General features: G+C 40.9%; 1 protein-coding gene across 6 annotated transcripts in view; it reads right to left on the bottom strand.

The window, feature by feature from the left end:
* The window catches only part of LOC104323683 (protocadherin alpha-C2-like), a 107,074-nt gene that overhangs the window by 66,357 nt on the left and 18,447 nt on the right, over positions 1–22,270 (bottom strand). Inside the window, exon 1 of one of the 6 annotated variants that reach the window (XM_069772869.1) lies at positions 19,919–22,151. The exons of the other annotated variants lie outside the window; for them this stretch is intronic. Within the exon in view, the coding sequence (XP_069628970.1) occupies positions 19,919–22,015 (2,097 nt within the window). The 5' untranslated portion in view covers positions 22,016–22,151. Of the gene's footprint in view, positions 1–19,918; positions 22,152–22,270 lie in introns of those variants that run through there. 6 annotated transcript variants of the gene reach the window in all.

The raw sequence follows: 22,270 nt of genomic DNA, 5'->3' as shown, positions 1-22,270 counted from the left end.
TAATTTCCTACATAACAATTCCAGATTCTTCTGTGTGAGACAGTATTTGTACATAAGGTCAGATCTTGAGAGGGTAATGGCTCAGTCAGAAAGGATGAGACATAGCAATAGCCAGATGATGCTATGAGGAGCCAAGAAAAAACAAAACCAGACAACACTATGTGGAAGGGCACAGAGAAGATCAAGCAACAATAACTTTTGCAACCCAGAGAAACTTTAAGAAAGGGTTGAGGGCACAGCAATATTAACTCTCTGCTCCAGGTCCACTTCCTCACATACATACAGACATCAGCACCAGCTCCTGCATCCTTCTCCACAGCTCCTCACAGCTTCTACCACTCGTTGCTGCTATTGCTGCTGGAGAACAGGACTAGCTCCAGGTAGCTGGAGGGGTTGCGAGGTGCAGAGCAGGAGGAGATGAAATGGGAGCAGTCAGCAGCATCTCTCAACTCACTACCTGGATGGGAACAGCAGCAGAGAATGAGGCAGTGGTGAACAGACCTTAGAAAATACAAGAACTGTAATGTTGCACACAGTATTAAAAAAGGATTTGGCAGCATGGCATGAAAAAAATCCTGTGCTGCACTGGTTGACAGGCAGACCTCTGGGTGAAACAGTGGTCAAGTTATTAAGAAGATGACAGAAAGCCACTGACCACAGCTGCCCAGTTCAGGGCCTGTATGCCCACCTTCAGCACTGGTGAGATAGGTCTGTTCAGATTCACCAGTGCAACAAGTTCACCTCTGATTTACAGCACATAAAAGCATCTGAGAGTACTTGGAAGGGGAAGCAAAGAAAAGGGGAGATGCAATGTATGTGGTGGGACAGTTTGTGGGCAGAAGCCCAGAGGAAGGACTGAGAAGCAATGCATCTCATGCAGTAGCAAGAAGGGGGAAAAAAAGCTCGCTGGAGCTAAGCTGGGGCTTTTGAAAATGGGACAAGACAAAAGTGAGATGGTGACAGAAACATTTGATCATGCCATAAAAGCAGGAAGTCAGGAGAACTGGGTTCTGTTCACTGTTACATCAAGGACTTCATGATTTTTGGCAAGTATCTTAATTGGTTCCTAAGATGTCGGCAATATCTGGGCTCAGATGGCCACTGCAAGGTTTAAAGCACTACTGTAAAGAATGCTTGGATATTCTCAAGGAAAAAGGAACATAAACATATGTATAATTTATTATTTGTAATGGGTGCTGAAAGGAGACAACTGTTTGGCTATTTTAAGTATACATTAAGCAAATCTGTTTTCAAACTTCAGAATTCTTAAAATCTCAGCAACACGAAATATTTATGCTTTAAATTATTAAGAGTTCAATATTTCTTTCCTTGAGCACAAAAGTTCTTACTGAACAGGTCAGTGTAGCTGATCTTATACAATATTCTTTTAAATGCTAGACTATATCCAGTGTTTAGTGCTAGTTAGTACTATAGTATTAATTCAGATTTACCTTATGCATTTTGTACGGTTCATACACATGGCAAACTCCTTCTTTGGTACTGAGGGAAACCCACATTGTATGTACCTGTTCCTGCAACAGTAGGCAATGGTTCTGTGATGCAGAGGGCAGGGTATCCTGCCTGGTCCTCAACTGCTCTTCCAGAAGGGCACAGACCTCCCACAGGTCATATCTGCAAACCTTACAGGGATACATCTGTTAGCCCTGGTATACCTCAAATGACACTAGACTTCTAGCTTTTAACAACTCAGCTGAGCTCACTGTATATTTTCCATCCTTGAACAGAGAAACCACAGCAGGACACGTGAGACTGAGTGATAAGCAATGATGATTTCAAATGTACCCACTGAAATCAATCCTCCCTTCTTGTACTAATCAAAACATTGTCCTCCACAACTAGGTAGAACTGCAATGTCTCAGCGTGATTCTTATCATTTAATGTTCTTTTAAAACTATCCTGTTCAGAGACAGATTTCAGGATTACTGGCCATGTGGTTAGAAAAAAACCTAAAGTAATATACAGCAGCAGCACCAGTGTTCCTCCTGGGTTTCTTTATCACACTGAACAGGGGTTGAAGGCACAAAGTTCAGAGACCTTCATGTCCAGTCCACTGAGAAGGTGGCCATATCCCCCCTAACCATTAGCACAGCAGTCAGGGGAGTCATTTCTGTAAGAAACAGAGCCAGTCTCCAGCCCACAAAGTCAAGGTTCGTGAGGTCAAAAAAGGTAGCCAGGTTCTGTGTCCTGGAAAGGACATGGTAGGAACAGGAGACTGGGTTTGGTCCCTCTCTCAGGGGTTTATATATTTTAAATCAGAGTACAATCTGAAAACATTTCTAGGAGTAGGAACTAGATCTCAGGAGAAGGTGAGGAAAGAGGGACAAGAGCTGGGGGGGACAAAATGAAAGCAGAAAGAGCCAAAAAGAGGTTTGGAAAGACAGGGAGGCACAACCCAATCAGTATTCCTTATCCTTTGGGTACTTAGTCCTGCAACTGTGAACACCATAGTCACACTACATACACTGTACATACACTGGGAAAAACCTTGACATTTTATTTTCACCAAAGACATTCAGTTCTTTTTTTAGTTCTTTGTTCAAGAATTCTGGCACATAAAACCAGCCACAATGGGAACTCTGCCAAATGTTAATACTACTGACTTATTTTCTGGTTTTATACTGCTGCAATACAAAAGCCTCTACACTTTTCAGTCCTGCTAGAATCTCTGTGAAACAAAGCATCTTGGCTCCAGGTAAAAGTATTAAAAGAAAGAATCTATTAGATTTCTGAGCTATCAAACATTTTATCTATTATCTTCAATTATGATACTTCTGTTTAATTACTATACTGTTGCATCATGCAATGACTTAGTTAAGCTCTGTTTATTGTCATCTTTGATACTTCTGATTTGTTCACTTCTCTATTCTTAGTTTCTTACACTCCTTTAATGTGTTTTTAGTGATACTGTGAAACTAGTCCCCCACATGAAGCTTCATATGGCCTATTTGTTCAAGAAGTAATGTCACATTTTCTACCTATGAATCTCCACTATGTGGTAACTGACCCTCAGGACTTACAAGCCTCTAAAGTTTTGAGCCAAATTTCCTCCTAAGATTGTCCTTGTCCATCCAAAACACATATCCAATCACTGGAAGACACAGAGGACAATGGTGTAGTAAATACTCAGTTAATCTAATTAAGTATTCATTACACCACTGTCCTCCATTTGTATATTCCTAAGGATTGGATTTTTGATTAGCAATTGATCTGAAATTCAAGCACTGCATGACCCAAGCATGTATTTCTAATGTACTTTTATACCTTATAAAAGGAACCCATTAGAAAAACATACAGAAAACAAATCTTTGACAGTAACAATGCCAAGCTCTGCAAGGGTGGAGAACAGAACAATCCTGGGGACTCTTGTTTCATTTGAGCTCAACTCTTCTACATGCAATAGGAACATAAGATTAGAAGGAGAGGTTGGGCCCTTCAAGACTATCTCCTGAGATACCAGGTACCACTTCATATGACACCTTTCCTACTGAACTCAGTCTTAAAAGCTTGTAGGTGCTGAACCCCAGTGGAAAGCTCTTTCTAACTATTACAGTCTTTCTTCTCTTACCAGTCTGCATGTATCACGGCTATTTTATGCCCATTTGTAAGTGACAAGCAGTGGCTTTTAGCATAAGTAGCTAAAGGAGTTCTTCTAGAGAATAAAACAGTACTTGCTAAACATCCCAAGCCCTTCTACTGCATTCTCATTTGACACTCTTCTTTCCTCAGTCACACACACAACCCTTTGCAACTTCTCTTACATTTTGTGGCTGTCCTTTTCGAACATAGTTGGCAAAAATCAGAACTTGCCACTCCATGGGTACCATGTTGTCAGTACTCCCCCAGAATCACTACAAGTACCTTGACTAATGTGTCCTCCAATACATTTTCTTACTGATGCAGACATCTTCTGGTTAGCTTATGAGTCATGCTGTAATCCATGTGTCTTCCTCCTCGGCCACAGTTCATTCATGAAACCCCACTTGTATTAAAATAAACTATTTTAATTCCACCCCAAAATTTTAATTGCATTTTGTTAAGGGATATCAGGACCTCTCCTGCTTGGCTGCTGGAACCCAGCCCAATGCCCCAGGAAACAGGGTCTCTGCCCAGGCTGAGAGATGGAGCTGCTGCTCTCTCATTTGCAGGTTCAACCAGTAGCAAAGCTGAGTACATACCCCAGAGACACATGCAGGTACACACACACACACACGACACTGACATGGCTGGTCACACAGACTGCCACAGCCAAGGCACTGCCTTCAACACCACCCACATACAGGACTCGCATAAGACACAAGCACAGCCAGCCAAGTCTGCTTCTCCTCTTCAGCTGGCAGAGACAGGAGGTCACCAGTGAAAGCACACGTGCACGCACACCTCCCCCCCCCCCCCCTCTGGATTCACAACTTTCTGGGATCACATATTCACAGATGCCCCAAGTACTGGCACAGTCCCTCTGCTGCTCAGCACCCCTGCCCCGTTCCCAGCCCTCTGACCCACCCCACAGGTCCCAAGCTGGCTGGCCCAGCTTGATGCTCGCTGCAAACACGTAGCGCACTCATACCCCACATTCATGGGTCCCCTGGATACCATGAGCCCCTGCCTGCCCGGATCCAAGGCCCCCTGTATTGTCCAGCTTGAAGTTTGCTGGTGAATACACATGCACACCCCACATACACCGATATGGGGAATATACAAGACACTTGCCCCCCAGCACCAGGCACACAGGCTGTGAACTGCCATCCCACTCCAGCCATTGGTACTGAGGCCCTCACTCATACCAGTCCCCCAATAAGCTGGTTTCCGAGACACACACCATTCCTACCCCACTAGCTGGCACTGAGACCCCCACTCACTCCAGCTGCTGACACCACAGGCCAGGGGGACCTACAGCCCCCTCTGACTCTAGTAACAGGCACCCAGTCCATTCATGCTGGTCTCCCCAGTAGCCAAGACTCCATGTACAAAGTCTGTAGGACCCATCAAGATCCGAAGGTCTATGGCATCTTGAACCACTGATGCTAGGACCTCAGGTTTACATCCTTATCAGCTGCAAAGGCCCAGTTTGCCTGCAGTTTCTTGACAGCCCATCACTTAATGGGACTGACTAGATTTGTTTCTGCTATTGTCTTTGTTATGCTTATTGGTTAGGTTTTATGTCTCCATGTGTTTGCCTCCCACCCTTTCCTTATCATCCCCATCTGGCAAGGTCCTTAGTCACATAATCTTACTGGAAAAACCAAACATTCTTACACTCCACTTATCCTTACCAATTAGAGTGACTGACCAGATTTGTCCTTATCACTGCCTCCCTTATCATTTGTCCATCAGGTTTGTCTCTGTATGTTCTTGTTTATGGTTCCTTTGACCAGATATCTTTAAAGGAGCAGACACTGTCCTTCCACATACCCTTCCACATTCCCCTTGAATCCTCCAGACTCTGTATTCCTTGTATGAAATGCCAGCCTTCCTCTACAGGAACTGCATCTTTCATATTTCTGTATTGAACAAGCCATACTTCTACTTCTTCTGTTATGAACTTTCATAAGCCTCTACTGTAGAAAAATCCCTCTGGAGAGTTTCACCTCTAGTACAAGTCTCTGGAATTTAAAGTCAGTTCTTTATTTCTCTGTTCGTCATCACCATCTCTAGCTTCTCTAATAGTTTTCCAAGTGGCACTTGATGATTTTCACTGATGTCCAAATAAATGGCTCTTCTTAAGTTCTACATATCACTCACACCACTGCAGTCAGATAATGAAATCTTCATAGAGCCTCCTTCCTTCCACTCCATAAGAAGACAATACATATAACAGCTCTCCAAATACACATACTGCTCTTGATTTGATGAAACTCTTAACTTTGCTCTTGGATTTGGATTCTCATGTGTCTTTTTTTTTTTTTTTCACCTGTTCCACGTCTTTCTTTCCTCCCTTCAGCAGTTTCTTTGTTAGCACCTCCAAGTCACCTCCCAGCCTTCTCCCTTCCTCCTGTTCTCATCCAACTCCCCTGAAACACATAATATTCACCAACACTTAGCTTATATTTGGTGCTTCACTTTGGAACATCTCAAAGTACTTCACAAAGGAACAGTCAGCATGACTGACATAAACTTACAATGGGAAAATGACTTACAACAGCAGAAGGACATGTCAAGACCATGCAGGAGAACCAAGAACAGATCCTGCCTGTCTCCCACAACCCAGTTCAGTGGTCTGCTTGTGAAGTCACTTGGTCTCCTCCTGTGCAGTGCATTTCTACACCTTCTGCACTGAAATTAGGGACCCTCCCCTTTCCTGCACCCTGGTCCTGGTCTGGGTATTGGTTTTTGGTTTGGGTTTGGTTTTTTTTCTTTTGCTCCCAATCTTCCTGTTCTCAGTTCCAGCCCAAGCCGCAACTTTGGTCAGGGCCACAATCATACAACTGCAATTATAGGAAGGTCCCACCAGCTCCTGGCTGAAGCAAGACTCTGTGCTGGCAGGACTCAGAGGAAACTGAGCTTTCCAGATCATGCAAGTATCTATCAAGTACAGTGAACAAGAATTTCTCAAAAAGCTTGTAACTCAGCCAAACTTGGCAGATCTTAATGGCTATCAAACATGACACGAAGACCACTTCATAACAAATATCAAGTCATTTTTCCAACATATACTTCAGCAAGACTTTTAAAGGAAAGATCAGACACATTTTTATTATAGGCAAAAAGAATATTTTTCACTGCCCTCAGCCTGAGGAATGACCAAACTGTCCAGTTGAACTTGTCTAACAGGCAATCCCTGGTTCACACATATCATCACCCTGAGAGACTAGAGGGTTTTTACAAAAAATAGCATCAGATGAGTTTTATAGTAAGCAGTGGTATGAACACAGCCTAAAACACTGGAAAGTTTTCATTCATTCAGTAATGGACAGAGCTGGAAATATAGAAGTCCATAGCTCCAAGATAACCAATTGCAATTGTTTTCATCATACAAAAAAGAGTAATTTGAAAGTTGCTCACACTGCTGAATTTCCTTCCACCTGTCACTGAGGTGACAGAGTTCTCTTCAGATGGCACATTAACCTACTGTTTGGTTTAAGCAAAATATCCCCCATAAAAATAATATAGGTTTGCTACTAGAAACAAATACAGTTTGAACATAAGATGCTACAATATACAGTGATTACTACTGTCCAGTTTCTCTTTGTGAAAGTATTTTGAAAAACATTCCTTTTGGAAGAATTAATTTTACATTAAAAATGCATGATACTAAGTGACTCAACACTACTTATGATAGTGACTAAAAAGTGTCTTTCAGGCAGAACACTTTTATATACAAAATTCTCCCAGCTTTATTGGAAGCAAACCAGGCTTAAGCATTAGCAGTAGCCAAACATATATTTGGAACAGCCTAATTGTCATAGATGACAAAAAGGATAATTCTGCTACCTCTGTGGAGGTGGCTAGAAGCCCTTGGCATAGAGAGATGAAATATATTATGAGATAATGTCATACACATTTGTTTGGGATTTTTAATGTGTTTTAATTGGCCACAAGTCATGGAGATTTTCCAGAGCGCACATGAAAAATGCTTATGCCAAGACTATGATTATATAGAGAGCCAATGTTTTTGTGGTGTTTTTTTTTTGTTTTGGGGTTTTGTTTTGGGTTTTTTTTTTTGTTTTTTTACAAATGAGAAAAAAATATGGCAATGTTTTCAGGAAAAAAAAAACAACAAAAAAAACCCCACAACAAAACCATAGCTATTGTAACTCCATTATTCTGCTACTTCTGTTGTAACATGACTTCTATTCTACAGAATCAGTTAGGAGGGAAAAGGGACATTTAAAAGTATCCTTTTCTTTTTCAATATTTTGGACTGCCATGAGATGGAATCCAAGACTCCCCAAAGTCCTCCAAGTCCAGAAGTAACTGCTGTCTCATTAAACAAATTATCATCTCTCCTCTCTAATGGCAGAATAGCATCAATGGTAGCCCTGAAAATCTGCAAGCTATCTAAACTCAAATACTAGATCCAGTGTAGAAGTTCAATGTCTCCATGAGTCTTACAATAGTGTCATCTCAGATATGAAACCCCTGTGAGGGGGGGTGGGGATAAGGCAGCTGTGAAGTGAGGTGAAATATTGTTGCAGATGCTCAAATGCTTTTTTCTTCCCCCCATGTACAGTTTGTACTACTGACCACAAGATTGTTAAAAGCACAATGAATAAATTCTGATAAAATTAACTGGAATCTTGATTGCAAGTAGATAAGTAAGCATTCAAAAGGTCATTACAAGGAAAGCCTATGGATGGCATTATCATTTCATATTTTAAAGGAGAGATTTATGAATTATTCCGAAAACTTCCTTGCTATCTGGCAGAAGGGAAAAGGAATTAAAAACTCCTTACAGGACTTCAGTTTGGAAGGATTGGTGCAGTTGCCACCATCACAGATCATTAGCTCTCAGCTGGTATCAATGATACAGTGCAGGCATAGATCTAGGCAGGTGCAGGTTCATTTTGAAGTATTAACAATGATTTTCAGTAAACTGAATTTTACATTAAATCAGAATGATACTTAATCTAAGTGCACTAGGGGAAAAAAAAAACCAAACCAACCAGCCCACTTCTCTTTTGTTCTTTTATCTTACTGGTATTTCTAATCTGGCAGGTATCTCTACCCCGTTAATTTGTCTGCCTCTTTAGCACTGCTTTCAACAGTTCACAAAACATCATCCAGGAGAAGCAAAAAACAACACAATGTACCCCTTCAAATTAGGCCATACATAGAAGATTAAATTATTCAGTATGTATCATGTATGAAAACTGACATTTCCTTTAATCAACTTCCTGATGACGTTCATCATTGTTTTTGTCAAACAGTGACCCAGACTACAATGATTGTGTATAATCCCTTTCCATCAACTTTGGTTGGGTGCTAGAGTTACCAACAGGTTCAAGACAGAGTAACAGAACCTGTGAATTTCACAGCAGAAAAAGTAGAGTAGGATCTCCGTGCAAAAGGCAATATATGTGCTACAGATTCTTATATAGTACACCACAAACTAATAGCTGCAGTAAAGCCATTTCCACAGCTTCCCATTGAATCAGGTTACTACACCATTGAGTATCTCTCCTCTTCCCTGTTCGCAGTTATCCTAGAACCCTGAGCACACATCTCCAACAGCTGTTGTCACTAGGCTCATCATTTATATAGTACTGTTTTATAAGGGGTGAGAAAGAGAAGAAAATTTAAGTCTTCTCAGTTATATGTAGCTGAGGATAAAAGTAAGATCTGGGCTTCCTGTGGGAGCTGAATTATTAGCATAAATGTTTTCTAGAAAAGGAAAATAGCTATTCTATTGCAGAAAAAGATTCCTTCAGAACAGAACTCAAGACTAAATTAAACTTACAAAGCTGGTTTCAGATACCAAAACTTTCCCCAAAGCTAGATATGTGTGGTTTTGATCTCATGCTTGTGTGGCAAAGCAGAGCTTCCTAACCTTATGTTACTTGGGTATGATCATCACTGTAGTTGCAGCTGGAGACAGCTGGGTACAACCCAGCATTAAGATCTATGACAGGGGATGCCACCAGCGGCGCATCTGACAGGGAACAAATTCAGATGTTTTGGCGTGATTTTCATATCTTTCACAGTGGGATTTCAGCACCTATTGGGAAATATACAGTAGTTTCAGAACCCCTGTGAACACCTCAGTACAGGTTTTGAAAAGAGAATGAAGCATCATTTTTGTAAACATTTAAAAGTTGTTATAGCTTTTCCATTTTGCCACATTTCAAAGAATCACAGGAAAAAAAATAGGTTGGGAAGGATCTCAGGAGGTCTCTACTTCAACCTCCAGAGGGCTAACCTGACGGGTAGATTAGGTTGCTCAGGACCTTTGTCCAGTCAAGCTTTGAGTATTTTCAAGGACAGAGATCCCAACACCTCTCTGTGTCCTGTCCCTGGGTGGCAACACTCTCACAAGGAAAAATTTCTTCCTCATGTCCAGCAAGTATTTTCCTTGCTGCAATTTGTAACCATTTCCTCTCTTTCCATCACTGCAATGCCTGTTAGGTAGTGGAAAACTACTGTTACTTCCCCCTTCATGTTTTTTTGTTAGGTTTTGGGGTTGGGGGGGTGGAGGGGGGAAGGGGTTGTTTGTTTATGTTTGGGGTTTGTTGTTTGTTTTTTTTCCAGTCAAGTTTAACTCCAATATTGGCTGTTTTCCAAGTTTTCCAAGAACATAAATCACCTACATGAAAGAGCATTGGCCCCATATGCTAGATGATAATACAAACAATACAAGAGAGAACCGCGTAGTGATGAACTATTAATTCATACAATGGTGACTTACAGCTCCAGGGCTTGATGGTTCAATTCAGATTTTATCCAAAAACATTTGGGTCCTCTTTGAGCAGTTTGAGTGAAGAAAAGCTTTTTCATGAAACATAACATTGCAATAGTAAAGGGCCTCACCAGATTAAGAGCTCCAAAATGATAACATTCTTCAGTGCAGATTTGTATTCTACAGCTATGTTCTGACCATGGTCAAACTGGCATCTTTCCATGTTCTGCATTAGCTCGGGCTAATTTTTCTTGTAGTTTTTCAAATAAGATGAGATATGTTAAAGAGATTGAATGCCTTGTAGAGAAGCATGATGTTGTAAAAGAGAAGACAGGAACTTGCTAATTCTAATCCCTAGACAAATATATAATAAGATTAAAACAAAGATGAAAGTGCAAATAGCAGTCCTAAATCAACAACCCAAAATCCTTTGAAGGTATTCCAGCTGGCAACTCAGATTCAACAAGTCATTTGTTAGGGTGATTTTACTTCACCAGCCCAAAAAAAGGTGAGACAAGGTGGCAGTTCCCTCTCCTCTGACTGGAAGAAGTCACTTTTTTTCCTCCAGATTTCCTTCCTATGAATATTATATTGAAAATGGATATCTTTAGAGTTCAATTATCTTTAGGGTATTCATGATTGCCCAATCAAAAAAAAACCCCACAAACCCCAAACCAAACCCAAAACCAAAAAACCCACAACAACAACATAAACCAAACAAGTGAAGGATTCACTTGAAGGAATATATATATAGACAATAGAACTGTTATAGGCCATGCTCCATGAGACTAGGATTCTACAAAGAAGAAAACTGAGTCAGCAGAAGCAAACATCACATTTTACAACATCACATTTTAATGATTCCTGAAATATTACAAATTTTCTCATGATGTAAACCTATTGGAGATAAATAGCAGGCTGACATATAGAGCAGAATTAAGATTATTTGAATAAATTTGGCTAGACTTTTTTTTTTTTTTTTTTTGCTTTTTTTAGGGGCTGGGCGTGTGAGGGGTATGAGAAGAACGCGTAATGCAAGCAAATGGTATTCTGGCTACAAATCTGAAAACCTTAACAAAAAAAACCCCCACCCCACCCCACCCCAAAAAAAACCAAAACCAAAAAAACCCACCAAAAAAACCTCCCAAAACCCCCCACCACTACCACCACTGAACACCTCAGCCTGCATTGTTGCAGGGGTCATTGGGTTTACAATATAAAATATTAAGTCAAGACCCATGCCCTTTCACAAGATTTAGTCAGTGAACATTCAACTCATCAATGACCCTGAGTAGCACCGTTACTGGCATTTATCAGTATTCTTAAATTTCCCATTTCCTACTAAGCAAAGCTTCAAATTCTGCAGGTTTTAGGCCTAACCAAATGACAGATGTTTTGAGTTCTTGGTATCTTTGGTATCTTAAGACAAGTGAAAATGAAAAACACAGAAAAGGTCTCCCTGAGCAAACACATAATTAAGGGTTTGAGGTTTTGGTTTTTTTCTATTTTCTGTCAAAAAAAAAGATGTTCCAAAGTACATATAAACAAAAATTGACTCTCATAGAAGTCTATGGAGTGTGATGTTTCAGATAGAAATTCCTTGGCACCACAGATCCTATGGATAGATCATCCTCTCATAGAGTACTTACTTGCTAAAAACTTTTGTTACATTATCCCATTCTATCCCCCCCCCCCCAGTCTCCACTGTGCTAATTTTGACTGAGCAATAAATGCCCAGGAACAATGCTTTTTACAGACCACCACACTTGGTCTATGTTGTAGGCACAAACATGAAACCCAACAGTTTTGCTAAATCCTGTAACTTTACAATGGCCTAATTTAGTTGTTATTATTATCTCAATTATGATAAACCAAAGGCTTAAACTTGTTAAGTCTACAAAAAAATATCTCCGCAATGTCTCTGCAATCCTCAAGCATTTACCCACACACACTTTAGCACATCTATCTCACATTTGTAGCCCAGCACCACCCTCTCCCCCAGGAACTGCCCAAGAGTCTTTCATCCAATGGAAACCTATTAGAGGATATACTTCACATGCCCAAATTCACACCTTTTCTCCACTGTCATCACACAGCTCTGTAAGGTAGGGTACACCCAGCACACTCTTCCATTAAGGGCAACACAGAATCACAGACCAGCTGAGGTTGGAAGGGACCTCTGGAGGTCATCTTGTCCAACCCCACTGCTCAAGCAGGACCAACTAAAGCAGGTTGTCTGGGACCATGTCCAGATTGCTTTTGAATATCTCCAAGGATGGAGACTCCACAATCTCCATAAGCAACCTGTGCCAGTGCTCAGCATCCTCACAGAAAAGAAAAAGAAAAAAAGAAAAAGGTTTCCTTACACTTAGACAGAACCTCCTCTTTTCCTCTCGCTGGGTGCCACTGAAAAGAGCCTGGCTCCATCTTCTTTATATCTTCCCTTCAGATATTTACATACATTAATGAGATTCCCTCCTCAGCCTTCTCTGGGGTCTCTCAGCCCAGCTGTCTCAGCCTTTCCTCATATGAGAGATGCTCCAGTCCCTTAGCTATCTTAGTGGCCCTTCACTGGACTGTCTCCAGTAGCTCCATATCTCTCTTGTACTGGAATTTGTGGAGTGTCACAAAGTTAGAAGACTGAAATCAGGCTTATGTTGAAATGTCTTCATGTCTTAATACTATAGGTCTGATCATAACCCTGTGAATGTAACACAATGCAATGAAAACTGCTTTAACGATAAAGATATTGTGCCAATCTCCATATAACTATTGGCTAGAAAGCAGAACCAAATAGCTGTCTAAAATACATTTCCAAGACACATAAAGAAACAGCTATGTAGTTCAAAAGATGAAGAGCCCATTCAACTGTAAATCTTCCTTGCTTGGCTTATACCCCCTACAATGGGATTGGAAAATGTTGAGGAACAACAACACAGAACTTTTTGGAACCAACAGCCTCAGGTTTCATGAGTGAACATCATAAACTTTGATTTTGCACATCAATCACGCAAAGATGTTTGACTTAGAAGGCAGCTTTTGCAGAATAAGAAAGAAATTAAAAGCAACTAAATGAGGTGTCAAGACCCATTATGCTGGGACAAGCTTAGGGGGAAATAGAAGAAATAACAGGTCAAAATATAAAAATCATTCCTTTGGAGAAGAAAGAATCCAAAGAACAAAAATGTGTTCATTTTCCTTAGAGAGACTGCTCAAAGACTAGAGACTACAAAACTCTTCTTTATTTCATAATGTACCTTTTTTCTCTGATATTTAATTTCCACTTGTCATATTTGTCAAATTTGCTTTTATTCTCCAAATGCCTCTGATAGCATCAAATCTTTGAGCTGTTGCCCTGCCCTTTTCTTTGCCTTACAAATCTCAACTGAATATCTTTATCCCCATGTGCCTGCTTGCCTCCCTTTTCAGTTCTGGTATTGGATTTTGTTGCTATTCTTTTGATTAATTGTGACTTTAAACAGTCCTCAGGAAGTCACACTCTTAGCAGAATTCCTTTCATTACATTGAAACAAGCTACCTGTAAACCCAAAAATACATAGCGTGAGTGCAGGTTTATTGGGCCACACTAGAAGTCCAGCAGCCTCTCTCCAACAGGATACAGAGGCTGAACAGGCCAATAGTACAAAAACACGGTACATGCGGATCAATCATTCCCTTGAGATACCGTCCCATCTTTTGACAATAAATCTATATTTTCCTCTATTTTCAGTATCTTGAGTACGAAGTTGACTATGTGACAAATTACTCTGAGGGAATGCAAATTGCTGTCACCAAGGCAGAATTAAAATGCTGGGAGTTCAGCATCCTCAAATCCGTGCTACCTGATTTCCATCACAGATTTCTAAAAGAACTAACAAATAAAAGCGTAGGGTTGAGGAGGGTTTGGTTTGAGTTTTGTTTCTTTGTGGGTTTGGGGGGGGGGGGGTGTTAAGATAAACCTGTCAAGTCTGGAGTAGAATAACCAGATTGGAGAGAAGCAACTGCAGTGCCAGTGATTTAGAATGGTAAAATCCAGCCTATGTGACCACAAACCCACTACCCTGCCTGTTTGGATAAAAAATTGGAGGAAGGAATAAATGAGAAGGAAGGAAAATTCTCATAGATTTATCTTACAACTATTTGCTAGACTGGTCTTCAATTCTCTTCAATGAAAACACAAACTGAAATTCATCTCATCTATTCTGATTTCAGTAAAATATTCCATACAGCGCTACATCAAAAAGTTGAACAATGGCACAAGAAGTTGGGCTATTCTAACAACAGCTGTGGAAGACAACCATTTGGCATCATTCACTGCAGGAACAACTTGACACCTGTCACAGAAATTGATGACATCTAATAACCCAATGTGCAGACTCCCGTAAGGTACTACTTATATCAACTAGTTTCAGTTATTTAAAAGTTGTGCATCTGGTCTCAGCGCTATTTGTAGACTATGTCTCAACTCTTATGTCCAAGATGAACAGGATGAGTTGCTCTCAGCTGGTGGCTATGACTTTTTAACATCTAAGGTTCAAACACCAAGCATTTAGATGGATGAGGTTAGGCAGAACCACCACTATCTGGGGAACCAACCTTCCCCCACCCATCTCTACCACAAAGAAGTTCTGCAATAATACTTACATGACTGATCAATCAACACATTACAACTATGGAGAAGGTAACTGCCATCCCAAGAAGTATGAGGTGATGTATTCCCTATCCCCCGAACCAGGAAGTATTCCTACCACTGTGTAGGAAGCCCTTTGTCTGAAATATTATATGATAATTCTGGTCACATATTTGCAATATATATCCACAAAGGAAGAACAGATGCAGAGAAGGGATATTAGCACGATCAGACAAGCACAGAGGTGACGGTAGAAAAAAGATTGAAAGAGATTGACTTGTTTAGCTTAATCAAACAAAGCCTAAGAAAAGATGTGGTTGCTCTCTAAACTATGAAGAAAGCAAGGCCCAAAGAGGGAAGAGAACTACTTATACTAAAAGGACATTGCCATTGCTGGCACAAGAACAAATGTCTATAAAATCATGGCAACTAACTGTTGACACGATGTCAGAAGAGGGTTTTAAAGCTTTAGAGGAATAACTTTATAATAGGAATAATGGACACAACCTAGTGAATTCTACAATTAAAATGAGTATTTTTACAATTAAAATTTAAATCTTTGAATTTGAAGATTTAAGATTAAATGGTGGCTGATATAGGAAAGGACTGGACTTGATCCAAACTGTTTTCTTGTTCTATACTTTCATACAAGAATTACTACTTGCATCTACCCTCCCTCAACCCAGGCCACCATCCAATCCACTGATCATTGCCTTTGCCTTACACATCTCCAAATACAGTCACATTACCCTCTACATCCCCTCAAGCCCTTTGTCTCAAGCTACTCCTTCTGTCACTTTCCCTTCCACTACCTCTAAAAATAATACTCCAAGGCAGACACCAGACAAAGAAAGTTTCAGCCCAGGCATTTGTAGCCTTTCCTGGACATAGTGTTCTTTTGTTGAACATTGGAGCTGCATCCTTCCTTGCAAAAGGTAATTGGAGTGGTCAGAAAGAGGGAAATCTACAGCAGTTTCCCTTGCTGAATTTTCTTTGATGATCACTCTAAGATTTTCTTGGCCTGACCCCAAGAGCAACTTCTGTAGCCAAGAAATCTGCCTACACAACTGAATTCTTACAATGTGGGCATATGACTGCTGGTTCTGGGCAGGTTATTATCAGCATGGACAGAAAAAAATTAGGAAGGTGTTTCACCCTTATGTTTAGCTTTGTTATGGGGTGTGCTCCCATCAGAACAAGATGCAGGGAGGCCTTACTCACATGGCTGGTCTTTACTTGTGTGAGTAAGCTGCTGATGCTTAGCCTGCGGCAGTTCAGCCTAGATTGCATGCCACTGTTTCAATGTAAGTGCATCCATTTTTGTCACTGGGAATGCATGCCACGTTGCACAAAATTATTCCACTCCTATTAGAATTTAGCAAGAAATATTCTCCCTTGCTAGGCTTGTGTCTATTTTTGGACATAATCTAAATATTGAATGTCAAATCACAGAGTTCGCTATACCCTAAATGTAGAAATATCTCACAGGCCTTTTGCGTAGCACAATGGACAACACAAGCAAGCAAAAGAACCGTAACAATCCATGGCCACATCACGATCCCAGAAATACTCAGTGAACTACTGCTGACTTCAGTAATCCCACTACTGCCTTTGTCTCTCATACAGCACAGTAGCATAGCAGTGTAACATGCTTTTCACTTAGCTGTCACTTATGCTACATTGCAGAAAGACACAGCAAAATACTGAAAGAGATACAATTACAGTTTACTATACTGCTATTATGGCCATACATAGTTCTATTTTTAGCTCTAACCTAAATAGAACATGTAGAAGCATAAAATGGTCTCATGCATCTGCATATATAAAAATCATTCAAGCCTATCATTTAATTCAGTAGCAAATGAAGACCAAGAATAAAGAAGTTAAATTTTGAAAATACTTATAATTTCTGGAATTTCAATTAACTTTTGATATATGTAGACTTTTTCTATCTTCCACGTACTAAAAACTGTAATATCCACCTCAGATTAAAAAAAAAAAACCAACCAAACAGGGATATTTAAGTTCTGCTAAAATTGTAATTCTGGAGTAATTTCCAGTGTCTTGAACTATAACAATGGAGTTCCTCCCAGTACCTTTTAAATATTTAATGTTTTCTTTTTGTTACATTTATATTCTTATGGAGAAATACAATGATGCCTCCTCAGAAGTTCAAAGGGTCACTTATGCTTATATTTTTACCTCCAAATGAGTCAGTCTGAAAGCACTTAGACAAAATTTAGTCAACACCCAAACTTCAAATTTCATTTTTTACTGAAATTTCTATTGGTAAACACTGAAAAATTATAATCCTCTCACTTTAATATAAAATGAGTAAAAATATTCCTCACTAATAAAATCATTGTGATCTTTCTGCATAGAAATCATACTGAAGTCCACAGGGGTCTGGACTTAGGAATAATTTTCAAGAACACATGATACCTCAGATGAATGGAAACTATTTTCCAAGCATGTCTAACATAAATATACTTTATTTTAAATCTTGGTGAGTCTAAAGCATGTACAGACATGAAAGTACAGAGACTGCAGCTTCTGCCTGCTCCTGATCATTTGAATATGAATGCCATTTTAGTAACTTGCAAATTTTGCAAGAAATACGTAAATTGTATATATACACATATATGTGTGTATACATATGTAGTTGATTCTCCAGTACACTAGCCACTGAAATCATCAGCACCAAATTAATAACAACTGACATCCTTCTGTTTCTAAGGATAGATAAGTTTTCACAGACCTTGTCTCTGCTCCCCTACTCAGCCCAATTAATGTACAGCCTTTGGACTTCTCATGTAGGTCACATCTACAGTTACCCATATCTGCATATTAGGAGCCAAGAAAATAAAACTGCCAAAGGTGACATCTCGGATTTATTTTGCCCACTCGCAAAAGCTCCTAAAAAGGTGTCTCATATTACAAGTTTAAAAATTCACCTGAATGACTGAATATAGCGAGATGTAATGAGATACATTTTGGTTGCTCTCATTACAAAGATCAGGGATATTTTTGCATTTTTATTATTGTTTAGTTCATTAATGTGTTGGTAACCTGAGTTTCAAGATCTTGCTCAAGAAGAACACAGAAATTAGTTGCACCAGAGGGTTTTTTTGTATCACCTTTGTTATAGAAGTTTTGCAATATTGACCTACTCTGAAGCCAAGGATACACATGCCCCCAAGACACTGTCGGGGTTCTTGCAGACACCTTCTGAGAGTTAAGAGATTGACAAAAAGGTTTTTAGCTCCCCATTACAAAGGTCCTAACTCAGCCTTTTTTTTTGGATTCTCAAAATAATCAGTGATATCCCAAAGAACACCAATGTATTAGGCACAAATTCTTGCTTACATACTACCAACTGCTATTTTCCTGGACTCTACAATTTCTTGCTGAAAGACACTGATGCTTCTGCTTTTGCAACATTTATTCCACACCCCCAGCTTTTCATAGTGAGAAACCCCTAACAGGTGCAACCCACTGCCACTACAGAGAACAGGACTTAAAACTGATTATAACTTTGATTAAATACTAGGTAAACCATCATGAGTAAATCAAATGACATATATGAGAAAAGATCTTTCCTTGTCAGGAGGATTTATGTGGACAAGGTGTTCAGAAAACAGTGAGAGGGTGGATAAAAAAACTACAACCCACAAACCTATTTCACCTTGCCAACAGATAAATAAGAGAAGGCATGATAAACTAATCGCATAATTAAGAGCAAATCAGGAATCTTTTCTAGAACAAGGGAAAACTTGCTAAAAATCACTACTTGGAAACTCAAGAGTTATAAAAGGAGGTGCTCTATAGTTAAATATGTATTTGATTATCCAAAGAATTTGCTGAGGCTACCCTTATATCAAGGTTCAAAAAGGGGCTGGCTATTTACATGTATTTAAAGGTACAATAATGATTTAAAAAATGAAAATAAACATAATCATTACAGACTTAGGACAACCTTTAATAATTGTAAACTAGGATAAAAACAACTGCAGGAAGCAGATTATACCATGTCTGTCTAACATGGGTTCTTACATTTTCCTTAGAAACATCTGGAATAGCTCTTATGACAGAGTACTGGCCTGGGCAGAACCAACAGTGGTTAGTTACTGTTACGCACACTAGGGAAATTTGACAGACTGCACGCAAAACATCTCAAAACTTCACAAAAATAGAAAGACGACTCACAGCACCTATTAAAAATATAACCAGCATTGTTTTCCATATAAGAAAACTGTATCTTGGACAAGTGACTGCAACACCCAACAGATCAGACCTGCAGACATATCCCACATTGCAGCCCTACACTGTGGATTGCTTAGAAAGAGAGATGAGCACTACAAACTACATTTCCTACAGAGGTGCTGGATATTGAATTCCTGTTATTCCACCACGGACTTACCTTGGGCATTGTAAACCAGCATCTTGGTTCAGTAAAATACTTACCCTTCAATGAAAAAAACTCAGGAATGGGGGGGGAAGGGGGGTGTTAAAAAATAATAAACAAAAAAAAAATCACAGGCTACTTACAAAGTAGATTAGAACCATCCATTGATTAGAAACTTGCATGGCCTCTTATCATGCCCCTACTTAGCTATCTGAAGACAATGGCTCAGCCTGCAAGGTATTTAGTTTTCACTTACATTTTCTTTACCTTCAGTTATGTCTGAAGGTCCTAAGTGTTTGTGGGAAAAAAAAAAAAAAATCTCTTTTTTCATCCCATGACCATATTTCACCCAAAGAGATCCTGGCTTTCAGAAAGATATAAAAGGAACTCAAGTTTCCTCCAGGTGCCATGAAGGTCTGATGCCTGCTCTCCTGCAAATACCCTCAGTACCTTCTTCCGCACTGACAGCAACCCAGCGTAGATGCAAGGCCATGTGCCTCAAAGAAAAAAAGTGAAAGGAAGAAGTACTTACCATGAGGACAGCACTCAACCGATCACTTTGGACCTGCTGCACTTGGATGCAGGGTCCTGGGACTTGCAACCTTGAACCACTGGGAATGTTCCCAGCATCACCGTTTGGGATGCTGCTGTTACTAGGCCCAAGACCTACAGATGCCCTGTACAAGTAGGTATGCGTCAGTTTACCCACACCAGTGACCTCCAGCATGTCTGGCGGGAGGTGGGAGCTGGGAAGCATGTGCACGCTATAGCAATACTTTTCATACTCATCAGGTGGGCAGCAGCAGCCACTGCAGCAGCAAGTCTGGCAGTGGCACAGACGCAGAATGGCAAGAAAGAGGAGGAACACTGCAAAGATACAGGAGACACAGGCAAGGGAAACAATCAAGTAGATGTTTGTAGCATTGAGCAGTGGTGGTGGCTCCCTGCTGTCATCAAAGTCCGGTAGTGCCTGGGGCAGGGTGTCAGCCAGCAGGATGCCCACTGTCACAGTAGACGAGAGCGGCGGATCCCCATGGTCCCGCACCACCACAACCACCTTGTGCTTGAGGAAGTCAGTGGAGCGCATGGAGCGCGTGGTGCGCAGCTCACCAGAATGTGGTGCCAAGCGGAACAGGGTAGAGTCGGAGGAGTGGGCAAGGTGATAGGAAAGCCAGGCATTCTGCGCATTGTCCTCATCATCTGCCACCACTTTCGTCACTAGGTAGTCCTCATCAGCCAGGCGGGGCACAACTTCCACAGCTACTGAGCCATTCTGGCTGGTGGGATACAGGATGGCTGGGGCATTGTCATTCTGGTCTGAGATGTAAACATTCACAGTTATGGCAGCACTCAAGGCTGGTGACCCATTGTCCTTGGCTTCCACTTGGAAATAGAAGCTCCTAAGCTGCTCAAAGTCAAAGGCACGTTTTGCATAGATGCTCCCGTTGGCCAAGCTCACAGACAAAAAGCTGGCCAGGGTACTGCCTGCAACTGTGGAATTCCTGAGCATGTAAGAGACCCGTCCGTTCTCCCCCATATCAGGGTCAGAGGCTGAGACCTGGTAGAGAAAAGCACCAAGTGGATTGTTCTCCTCCACAAACACATCACATGTGTCAGCACTGAAGACAGGGGGGTTATCATTCACATCAGAAATCTGCACCCAAAGGGTCTTCTGAGTGGTGATGGGTGGAGAGCCCAAGTCTGTGGCAGTAATGGTGATGTTGTACCCACTGATCAGCTCTCGGTCCAAAAGTCCGCTGGTGACCAGGCTGTAGTAGTTTTCAAGGGAAGGTTTTAACTGGAAGGGAAGGTTATCAGGGATCTGGCAGGTTACTTTCCCGTTCTCCCCAGGGTCCTTATCCAAAATACTCAGCAGAGCTATCACTGTGCCAGGAACAGCATCCTCAGGAATGGGACTGGAAAGGGATGTAATTGTTATCTCTGGGCCATGATTGTTCACATCAGTGATTTCCACCAGGAGCTTAGCTGTGCTGGACATGCCAAATGCCCCGTTATCCCTTGCCTCAATAAGCATCTCGAGGAGAGGTCTCTGAACAGCTAAAACGCCATTGACTGTCACCTCCCCAGTGTGCGGGTGAATAAAGAACATTTGCTGTAGATCAGCAGAAGTAGTATTGCTAAATGAATACCTGATCTCTCCATTTGGACCTTCATCCAAGTCTGTGGCATGCACTTGCACTACCAAAGTGCCACTGGGGGAGTTTTCCAATATACTCGCCCTGTAGACTGAGTGCTCAAATTCTGGTGCATTGTCATTGGTATCCAACACAGTCACAATGACTGGAACATCACTGGACATTGGAGGATCCCCACCATCTTTGGCTGTAAGGACAAGTCTGTGAGTGGCTTGCTGCTCCCTGTCTAAGGCTTTCTTCAGCACCAATTCAGGATATTTACTCCCGTCCCCGCGTGTCTGCATTTCCAAATGGAAATGCTCATCAGGACTCAGAGTATAATTCTGGACACTGTTGGTACCTTCATCAAGATCTTGGGCGTTGGGGAGTGTAAACCGTGCCCCGGGTGACAGGAACTCAGGCACGTTTATATGATATTCACTTAAGGGAAAGCTGGGGGAGTTGTCATTTATGTCCAAGACTTTAAATTCCATCCTATAAAGCTCTAGAGGGTTTTCTAACACAAGTTCATAATTCAGAAGACAGACAGACTTTAATTCACAAAGCTGCTCTCTGTCTATGGGCTCGTTAACAGACAAAGCCCCCGTGCTTGCATTTATATTAAAATATTGCTTACTTGAACCGGTGATCATGCGAAATTTCCGAGCTGAAAGTGTAGCTGCATCTATTCCTAGATCCTTTGCGATGTTCCCAACAGATGCTCCACGCTCTGTTTCCTCGGCAATGGA

Source organism: Haliaeetus albicilla, chromosome 27 (genome assembly GCF_947461875.1).
Source record: "Haliaeetus albicilla chromosome 27, bHalAlb1.1, whole genome shotgun sequence".
NCBI classification, from domain to species: domain Eukaryota; kingdom Metazoa; phylum Chordata; class Aves; order Accipitriformes; family Accipitridae; genus Haliaeetus; species Haliaeetus albicilla.
The sequence above is the reverse complement of the archived record's forward strand: the minus strand, read 5'-3'. Positions and strand labels throughout refer to the sequence as shown.